The sequence below is a fragment of the Pseudochaenichthys georgianus genome, chromosome 14, assembly GCF_902827115.2.
Source record: "Pseudochaenichthys georgianus chromosome 14, fPseGeo1.2, whole genome shotgun sequence".
NCBI classification, from domain to species: Eukaryota; Metazoa; Chordata; class Actinopteri; order Perciformes; family Channichthyidae; genus Pseudochaenichthys; species Pseudochaenichthys georgianus.
This window is the reverse complement of record NC_047516.1, coordinates 16,188,652-16,199,238: the sequence shown is the minus strand read 5'-3', so window position 1 is coordinate 16,199,238 and position 10,587 is coordinate 16,188,652. Positions and strand designations below refer to the sequence as shown.

The window sequence follows — 10,587 nt, the reverse complement described above, 5'->3', positions numbered from 1 at the left end:
ATTTAATAAACTGTCTCTGACATTTAATCATTTTTCTTGTTTTGGTCAAACGAGTCTCATGTCCAGTAGCCTACGTTTTTCAATGTTGGTGTTGTGTACCCTACCCTTTCATATAGAAATATAAATTAAACGTTTTTCTATTCAGGTTTTACGTTTTTTCATTGTTTATACATTATCCTTTATTATATCGATTACATGTTTTACATTAGTAGTGATGTCTAGAAAAATTTGTTTTACTTTGAAAAGCACAACCGGAGGTACATTCAGCTTTTTCCGACTTTGCTGTCAACCGGCTCCCAAATTCGCTCAACTTTCTTTCTTTAAATAGCGAAGTAACTCTTTTTTGTCGTAACAACATTACGCTTCGCATTGTATCTGACCTGTGGGTTATTTGACAACAACGTGTTAATCTTATACATTAACCTCAATATCCCACTTCCTGTAATTGAAACTAACTTCTCGGGCTAGCGTTAGCTGAGTTAGCAGACCTCTCCATGGCCCCTCTCCGGGTCCTATGTATTCACGGTTACCGGCAGAACGGCAGCTCGTTCCGGGAGAAGACGGGAGCTCTGCGGAAGCTGCTGAAGAAACACGTGGAGCTCGTTTACATGAGCGCACCGCACAGTGTGCAGCAAGCCAGCAGTGAAGGTGAGTTATCATCTGCCTCCAACCAAAACACTGTGGAGGTGTTGGTAGAAGAAGCTAGTTGTGTTAAAGTTCAGAGGTTTACATGACGAGCCTGTTTTCACTTGCTGTTAAAGAGTGTTCTACAATGAACCCTAAAGGAGCTACATGGACATAGTTATACATGAGGCATAATAATAATGATGATAATAATAATAATAATGCAAAGGGAGAGCCAAATACAAAGCAGATGAATAAAGTAAGTGATAGGCATACAGTGAACATTGCTATATGTTTCATCCATTATAAATACATTATTAGATACAACAAGTAGGAAAATCTATTACAAGACAATTCTTTAATGCATCGACCTCCACACCTTGGCTTAAATCATCTGGCTTGTATGCAAACCATTGTAAAGTTTTGCAAATTTTAACTGCATTTGGCACTCATAAATATACAGATTCAAAAAATATTAGAATTACAGAATATTAAAACATTAACTTGTTTCATGAGCTGCACAAGTTTGAATTTAAATTCCAAGATTCATTTACAGAGGACAAATACAATTCCTGTCCACACTTGGTCCAATTTATTTTTAATTATAATAATTTAACGCAGCAGAATAACCACTTTCTTCTTATCTACTATCAAAAGCTCCAGATAATGGTCCAGGTCCTGGACCCGGAGGGGACGAGGGCTCCAGGGGTTGGTGGTTTTCTGACGTCCAGGCTCGGAGTTTCAGCGCTCAGCAGCAGTGTGAGGAGAGCCTGGGGCTGGATGACAGCGTGGCGGCTGTGAGGGAAGCTGTGAGGGTCCAGGGTCCATTTGACGGCATCCTGGGCTTCAGTCAGGGAGCAGCTTTTGTAGCTATGTTGTGCTCTCTTCAGGAGCACAAACTGGAGCCAGATTTCAGCTTCCACTTTGCCATCCTTGTCGCTGGTTTCCCAAGTGCATGTAAGGAACACCAACAATTCTACAACCCTCCCCTCCAGATCCCCTCCCTGCATGTGTTTGGACTGGAAGACCGAGTCATCCCTGACTGCATGAGCAGGGAGCTCCTTCCCTCCTTCCAAGACCCTCAGGTCCTCACTCATCCTGGGGGTCATTTTGTTCCTGCTGCGTCCGCCCACAGACAAGCCTACCAGGACTTTTTCAAGAGGTTCCAGTGAGCAACGACGTCACAGAAACCCAGGTGCTGAATAAATGAATGGCTGTGAATCAAACTCAAGAATGTTGATTATTTAATGATCAGAAAAGTCCTGTGATCAGGGCCGGCCCTGACCAATTTGCTGCCCTAGGCAAGATTTTAGCTGGCGCCTCCCCCCCCCCCCCAAAATGCAGACACTCACTATGACTCGCGCATGCATGCATGCACGTGCACGGTTGTGGCATGACCACCAAAACAGAAAGATATGGACACAAGGTGTGTGCAAATGTATGCAATTTAGTATCCTATCCATGTGAACATGATTTAAGTGGGGGGTGGACCTAACTTCCTCTAGGGGGGTCCGGGGGCATGCTCCCCCAGGAATGTTTAATATTGAAGTTAAAAGCATCAATCTGGTGCACTTTGAGAGCAACATTAAGAGATCTATGGATACATCTCTCAACACCCATTTGAAACAGAACTGTAAACAGATTTTCTTTTTATTTGTGCATATTTTACAAATCACTCTCCTTTCAAACTGTATTCTTCTTGTAAAAACAACTTTTTTTTACTGTCATATAGTATTTCATACTATTATCAGAGCCTCTCAGTCTTTCAGGAGAGAGCTCTCTAAAGCTCTCCCCCTGCGGCCGCTAACAGAGTAAATTCCAATGTTAATAAAAGCTGTATACGTTTTTTGGGAGTTTGATTTATTTTAAATTAACACAAATACAAAATTAAAACTAATTGCACACTAAAACCATTATTTCCAAAAAAAGAACTATTTCACATAAACCTCTGTTTTTTACTGGGGCTGGGGCGCCCCCCATAGATTGATGCGCCCTTAGCATTCGCCTATACTGCCTATGCCAAGGGCCGGCCCTGCCTGTGATACCATCATTGATTCCAGATGCGCGCTGGGCCTTAATGCCAAGTTCAAACTCATGACCACGATACTTTGGAAGTACTTCTGATCTAATCATTTCTGCTGTCTTTCTCAGGTAAAATGTCTTGTAACAGACAAATAAATTAAGTGACAATTGTTTATGTATTGTATTCTGGTCTCTGTCTCCTTTGTGGGTGGTGTAATTAATTTAAAGACACAGTTATTGAGACTTTATTGCTTGAGTTGTTACTAATGCATGACGTCAATTTGTGATGGCGGAAAACAAAAGTGTAACTAAGAGCATTCATAGTGACTTTGTTCCAGTAAAGTGCCATATGGGACCAATCCGGTAAGTTCAGTAATGTATTTTGGGAACTAGATGTATCAGCGTATTGATAAAATGACTCACTTTACAGGAATATACACAAATGTATTTTCCATTAGTTTTTGCCATTCTGCATATTCCATATTCTCCACACATTCTCCCCTTTTAGAAAAACAACACCACACCAGAAGAGGGCTGAAATATGTATGTTCTCGTGATTGAGAAAAGTTATGACAGGAATTTTATATCAGAGGCAGAGCCACAGTGGAAACCTTGAATCAAGTAACGTGTTGCATAACCGATCCTTGCACGCTGCTCTACTTGTGTAGTACTGTAACATTCCTTGGACAATTTAACCAAATGAAAATGTTGGATTCTTAAACACATCAATGTGGTTACTGAGTCATTTTCCCCCCATGTTGAAGTTACATATGAGCATTACATATCTATCAGCTGTGGTGAAGCATCTCAATGATTGGTGTAGCTGTTTTGCTTACAGGGATGCATGAAGGTGTTCCCTCATCTGGGAGTTACAGGTTTATGCACTCACTCAAATGCACAGAGTTCAGGGACGTGCTGTTCTTTTATAGCTGAAGCATGTGCACCTCAGACTGCACTCATCCGATTGTTTCCAGATGTGTGTGCACTCCTTCCTACCTCTTTCTATCCCTCTTTTCACTTTCATCTCCCATTGGCATTCATCAATTCGAACTCTCCTCAACATCCGCCTCCTTTTCACATCTTGTACTGTATGTCATCAGCTTTAAGCGAAATACCTTATTGCATGTCTGCTATTATGACATGGCCACACATATTTGTCTAGACATTTCAAAATGATCCAACAATTACAAAACGGTGGTTTGTTATTTTCCTTGCTCACATTCCACTCTTAACAACTTGAGGATCAACTTCTTACTTTCTGTCTTGATCTGTTCAAACACCTCCCCTACACTCACACATGCTTCCATCATAGCTATGTGGTCTCGTTTCACCGTCACAACTCTCACTCATTGTCTCCTGCGCTCCCCTGTGGCCCTTGTGTCCCTCCAAGACCTCACAGCAGAAACACTCAAACACATGGTTTTGATAACAAGTAGAGACGAATGGAGAGAGTGAGCGAACGAGGGAAACAGTGAAAGAAAAACACAGAGGGCCACTCTTGCCAGTAAGTTTTACAACAGAGCCGTGACTCCCTTCTCAGGAATCCATCCCCCTGTTGCACAACAACTGGGAAATAATGGAATGGGAGACAGATGAGGGTGGAGTTATCCTCTTTGCCTCCCTCTCTCCCCCTCTGGCTGTTGTGGTTAAAAAGTGAGAGTAAGGGTACTTTAAAGTTTTCGCCTGTGATTAAAAGGACCACTTTTTCCCCCCTCTGGAGTACAGGGGATGGAGCAGAGGGCAAAGGGGGTGTGTCAGAGCACAGATGGGCTTTATTTTGATTATGGAGCATTTGTTGTTATGGGAGACGGAAGGAGGGGAGGGGCCACGAGTTGAGTGTGTCTATATAAGACTTGCACTCAAACTCCGAAGAGCCTGGTCATCCCACGGCCCAGACTCGTCCAGACAAAGTTGACCAACTTGCGACTATCGCTTCCACTACTGACAGCTCCCACCGTGGAATAATCTCTGACATTCATCAGTGGATTTGAGATCACCTGGCCTACCATTTTTGGATTTACCTGCAATTTCACCTTTTTTTGTGTGTGTCTGTCATCCGGTAATCTACCATCTTCTGATACCATGGACCTGATGAAGACAGAGGGACTGATGTGTCATTTTGAGTTTTAACCCGCTATTTCACACCTGTACAAATTGAATCAACGCATGTCTGCATGTGTGTGTTCCTGATGTGGAGTTAAGTTGTTATGTTGTTGTAGATCGATGTGATGTAACATCATGTTGGAGGTTTTCCAGAGGTATGGCTTGTGTCCAGTATCACATGTGTTAAGGCAGGCCTCTCTTTTTCCTGTGTGTTTGTCTGCGACTAGGAGTGCATGGGCTCCTGCATAGAACAATGAATGTGAAAGCTGGTAAGATATGCAGCGTGTTTGACGTGTGTTGACATATTAAAGAGGGAACAAGGGGAGTATATTTAGCGTTGTCAGTCTAATCGCTATTTAAAGAACGCACAAAGGCATGAAAGTCAGCTGATGGTAGCTAATGACATGAAACTACACAGTGCAGTGTTAATGTGATATCTTTGCCCAGACAGTGGGTAGAGGGGGTGTGAGTGTGTGTTCATGCGTGGCTGTGTATCTCCATATTGTTATTTCATACTTGTATACTGACACACATCTTGTTTCGCTCTGCTTGGTGTTTTTTTGTGTTCATGTGGACAAAAAAGTACTTTAGTTTGTGCCAAAACTTGTCTGGTTGTGGTCTCCGTCCAGTCATCAAATGTAACGTTATCTCTTTCTGTCTTTCCAACTGATTTAAGACAGACAACTTATTGGAAGGTCCTTCCACCTGGAAAAATGTCCTGTTAAAAGTTATCTTTTTGATATTGTGCAACATCCTGCATGTGATCTGAACCAGTTCAATGTGGGTGTGTCTGGTCCAACTTTGTATGCAATATATAACTTTGCTACGGAGCGGTGTCCAGGTTGCCTGAGGAGGTGAAGAAGAGGTGACCTGAGGACACAGCTCAGGCTGTCTGAAGTTAGGGCAGCGGCCGTTTGATATATGATGTCATAGTCTTTTTTCTGCTTGTGTGCTTTTAGGACTTTTTTTAGAGGCTGTGGCTGCCGGGCCCTGGCGAGGACAGCTGTGGTTTGGCTGTACTTAAAGTTGCCTTACGGACACTACTGGGGTAAATATTAGTCACTGTGACCATGGAGGAGGACTGTGGTCGAGTCTAGATTAGAGGGAGAGAGAGAACGAGGCATGTCTTGGCTCTCATATCCCCCAGAATATGTGAATGCTGTTGCACAATCATGTTTGGTTTCAGAAAACGATCAAGAATTTGAAGGCGGAAAAGAGATGTTTTTTGTAATTTGCTATCGAGAGCCTTTGCTCTGTTTGTGTAGCACACTATTACCAGAGGATCACGATGCAGACCTAAAAAAGTTAAACAAGAATACCATCGAATCAGAATTCCTACTTAAGCAATGACCATCAGAGACTGCGTGTGTGTGTGTTTGCATCAGATAACTTAACTTCTCAGCCCTGAACAGTAAGAGTTTATGTGCTGTTGTTAATCTGTCAGCACATGAGCTTTTACGGTGCAGGGAAGCAGACGACCAACATCTTTGTTTATCTTTTCCTTCCTTGTCTTTCGTCCCTCAGCACACAGCAATATCTTACCACTTCTAAATATCACAGATAAGTGATGGCAGGGGATGCAGTGTGGATTAAAGTATTTTGTGCTTGAACTTCTTTCATTTGTAGGTAATTTGCTTTGTGATCCGTAGTGATAACTTGATATGCCTCATTCGATTGTATCACTCTAAAGGTGTCAATTGGCATATTGTTATGTCATGAAAAACCTTTTTTGGAACCATTCTCTGTGCTAATTGTCTTCCTGCATCACTATAATAAGCTGACAACATGAACCTTTAGTTTTACTTCATCTCAACTGTATAGGACATCTGAAAGTTTAGAAAGCTCAAATGTAAACGTGTTGTTCAGACCTTAAATAACACCACCATCTGTTGCATCAATGACTGACCACCAACACAACTCGTTATTGAAAGGCAGCAACAAAAACAAAAAGTTCATTTTTTATTGTATTTAATCAGGCACAGGTTTTGCTGTAAAATGTTTCAGCTAGAATAAAGTTGAGTAGCTATTTTCTGTGAGCAGTTGGCAGAGACACATCTTGACCTGCAGAGGGCAGACTAGCTCTGGATATCATAGAGTAGTGCTTGAAAGTGAGTGGGCCAAGGGTGTGTGTGTGTGTGTGTGTGTGTGTGTGTGTGTGTGTGTGTGTGTGTGTGTGTGTGTGTGTGTGTGTGTGTGTGTGTGTGTGTGTGTGTGTGTGTGTGTGTGTGTGTGTGTGTGTGTGTGTGTGTGTGTGTGTGTGTGTGTGTGTGTGTGTGTGTGTGTGTGTGTGTGTGTGTGTGTGTGTGTGTGTGTGTGGTGTGTGTGTGTGTGTGTGTGTGTGTGTGTGTGTGTGTGTGTGTGTGTGTGTGATCTCTGTAATCTCTGTATGCAGGTTACATAGTTTGGAGGTTTCAGTGTGTGCTCTTTGCATTAATTACTGTTCTCGATGTGTAAACCATAAAGAAACACTTCCAACACATGTATACCTAATAAAGTAAGAGTGAAAAGCATATGTGTCATTGCGTGCTTATTTGGTAAACTTTCTATCAAAGTGCATCCATCATGTTTATCATTTTGATATTACATAGAAATACAACACTTGCTTGTTTTTTCTATCATAGGAATTGTGCAGAAAAGTCAGTTTGACAACTGTACATGAATGGGTGAGTGATCTCTGACCTTTTTAAATGAGAGGTGAATTTCAACATTAAAACCAAATGCAAACACAATTTGTAACTTAACTTATTTCCTTTTTCCTTCCGGGTGTCACCTGCCCCTAACGACCATGGCTGTAGACTGTTACCATGGTGCTGTTGCTAGAGTAACAATCTAAAGCCACGGTCGCCATGGAGACAGCAGGGTGGAGGAGGAGCTGGTGTTGGCATGGTAACTGGAAACTGCAAGGTCTCATTGGTTTGAGTGTGAACATCACGCACTTACATGGTGTAGGACTCCCCCAATGCAAGCCCACACAGGTTTCCTTCCTCAGCAGGGAAGAGAGGGAGAGAACCTCTAACACACAAAGTGTACTGAACAGTTTTCCATGGCGATTTCATTCCCTTTAGGTTGACGTCACTACGGCATGGCTGCATGTTCATGTTGTCTTGAGCTTGGTGTTTGGTGCATTCATTGCCAGGCTTCAGTAGCCATGACTGTAGACTGTTACTGTACTGCAACGCTGTATAAGCAGTAAGCAGTCTAAAGCCAAGGTGCTGATGCTCTGGCCAAGTCAGGAGGATGGGACGAGATGGGCAAACACTTCACGAAACCTGCATCAGCAAAAACAGGAGAGGATATTGGTAAAAACAGTCTTGAATAACACCTCACACAATTCCCAAGAGGTGAAAGCTGATCAATACAGCCCTCGGTGGCCAGGGGTCTCCCAGTGACCTACATAGTAATCACAGGCAGACGGCACTGAGTAAGATGATGAATCATTTTATTATTTTCTTAAATAAAATGTATTTGTTTTTGGTCAATTTCTGCATACAGTAACTTTACAACAAAACATGTTGCTTACTAAAACGGAAGGTGAAGACTTTCCTAAATTGGCTTTAACTGCTATGCTCTGAACTGGGACAGAATGTAAAATAAGAATTAATTTCATTTTTTTTTTTGTATATCAAATATCTTGTAACTTAAAGTCTCAATCCTGGTCTCTTACCAAAGAATAATGTGAGGGGGGGAAACATGGCTGTAGTTATGTAAGACTAAGTCTAAAAACAATGTATTTAACCATGGTTATGTTTTTTTTATTTACAGATGACTGGAACTGAGCAGGCAATCAGAAATAATGTTTCAAACAATCAATGAATCCTCTTACTCTCACTGATCGGCCTGTCAAGCAAAGGTTAAACATGTAATGTGTTAACATGTATATAATGTTTTAGCTAATTTTTAAACTAATATAATTTAGAAACATGCATTTTAAAAAGCTATTGCATTAGGCATCATCCGCCCACTGTTTTCCTGTCTTCCCTGACCTATTTAGTGTTGATGTATGCAAGTGTGTGTCAATGGGACGGAGAGGGAGAGAGAGAACTAACTTTGAGTTATGCAAGAAGAGGAACTTTTTTTTTGTATAACTGCCCCTTTAACTTGAAAATAGCTGATTTTATTTGCTGATTACTCATTTCAAATCACTGGTCAATTACAGGGGGCGTTTCAAAGCTATATCATGTTAAACAGTCTAACCGCTAACTCTGAAAGAACTAGGACATTAACTTACAACAGCAAATCATGTATGTCTACCACCAGCACACTATAACCATTCAAAGGATATTTCACGAACAAAGCTAAATGTCATCTCGACAAGCACATATATTGTTAAACCAGAGTTATATCCTTGAATAAGCTCGATGTCTCTTGTTAATACGGGTGTTTCTGCAACATGTTCCCTCTCATCTGTGTTTCAGCACTGGGACAGCGACACAGCGGCTCTGTGGCTCGGCGCTGTCCGCGGTGCTGAAGCGGAGAACGATTCGAATGTTTTTCAAATACAAGTAGCCATAACTATATTACATCTATGCAATACAATTCTAAAAGTTTTTTTCTCACTACAAAGTGTAGCCTTGGTTTCTTAACTGGAACAGCCTCTGCAGTCTCTCATTATAGAATAGATGTTTGTCAGGTGACGAGCACCGTCACGATCTCACTGCTCTGCAAGAGGGGCACGAGTATATGACGTCACATCTGAGCCATCCAATCGGCGCGATTCCCATTCTGCCGCCTGTCTTATCAGAGCGCGTGGGCAGTGGCTTGGTCTGGCTCGGTTTCTATGGCACCGGGAGAAACTGCTCGGCTTGACGAGCGTCCAGTGAAATAAGCAAGTAATGAGAAAAAGTGAGCTGTGAACTTGTGCCTGGACCCTGGTGGATTTTCACTCTTTTCTTTGTATTTTATTAATGCAAAAGGCTCATAATAAGAAAATAAAAAACTGTAATTTCTTAAATCCCAGCATGGCTGCTGTATGATATTAAGCAATCAGTTAAAAATGATGAACACGGTTTATAAAAAGGCTGCTCTGGATGAATACACAATATTGTATCATAACAGGTGTTCAACAATATATTCTCTAGAATCTAGATCAGTTATTGTACTGCTACAGTATCTCAGGTCTCTTTCTTAACATTGCCTGATCAAAGTCAGTGCAACAGGAGCAACAACAGCGAGTTGTGAATGAACAAGGGCTTTCATTGACTCGCTCCACCCACTCCTCCCTCATGTTGTCCGCGCACGAGCCTCTCACATTGCGCATTCACACCCACGCACGCCAGAGGATCACACTGCAGTGTGTGTGTGTGTGTGTGTGTGTGTGTGTGTGTGTGTGTGTGTGTGTGTGTGTGTGTGTGTGTGTGTGTGTGTGTGTGTGTGTGTGTGTGTGTGTGTGTGCGTGCGTGCGTGCGTGCCTGCTATGACTTTAAATGGGTTATAGTAGGTGAGCAGAAGGGGGGAGGGGTCGTCACACTGCGCATCATCTGCAAAGTGCGCAAGAGTGACGCAGGGCTGACTTCACTGCCTGACGACGTCATAGAACTGAGACTGACAAACGTTAAAGGAAACGCCGACCGGAAGCGAGTGAAGGGGAGGGAGGGGAGAAATGGGGGGGGGGGGGGGGTCGAGTGGTGTACCGCCACCGGAAGAAAGAGTTGGCTATAATGTCATCACTATCGCCGGAAACCTCCCGGTGCCACCCGCTCCGGAGGATTTAGAGGGGTTATTGAGGAACACCCGACCTCCACACTCCCCTGACTCCCCCCCCCCCCCCCCCCAAACTGCTCATACAGAAACCTAAACACACACACACACACACACACACACACACACACACACACACAC

At 42.6% G+C, this 10,587-nt stretch overlaps 1 protein-coding gene across 1 annotated transcript; it reads left to right on the top strand.

The window, feature by feature from the left end:
* The first annotated feature begins 258 nt into the window (after positions 1-258).
* On the top strand, positions 259-1,963 carry ovca2 (OVCA2 serine hydrolase domain containing). Its single transcript, XM_034099537.1, has 2 exons — positions 259-648; positions 1,282-1,963. Exons 1-2 carry the CDS (start codon positions 495-497, stop codon positions 1,794-1,796), a joined length of 669 nt encoding a protein of 222 aa, XP_033955428.1. The 5' UTR covers positions 259-494; the 3' UTR covers positions 1,797-1,963.
* The last annotated feature ends 8,624 nt before the right edge of the window (positions 1,964-10,587 follow it).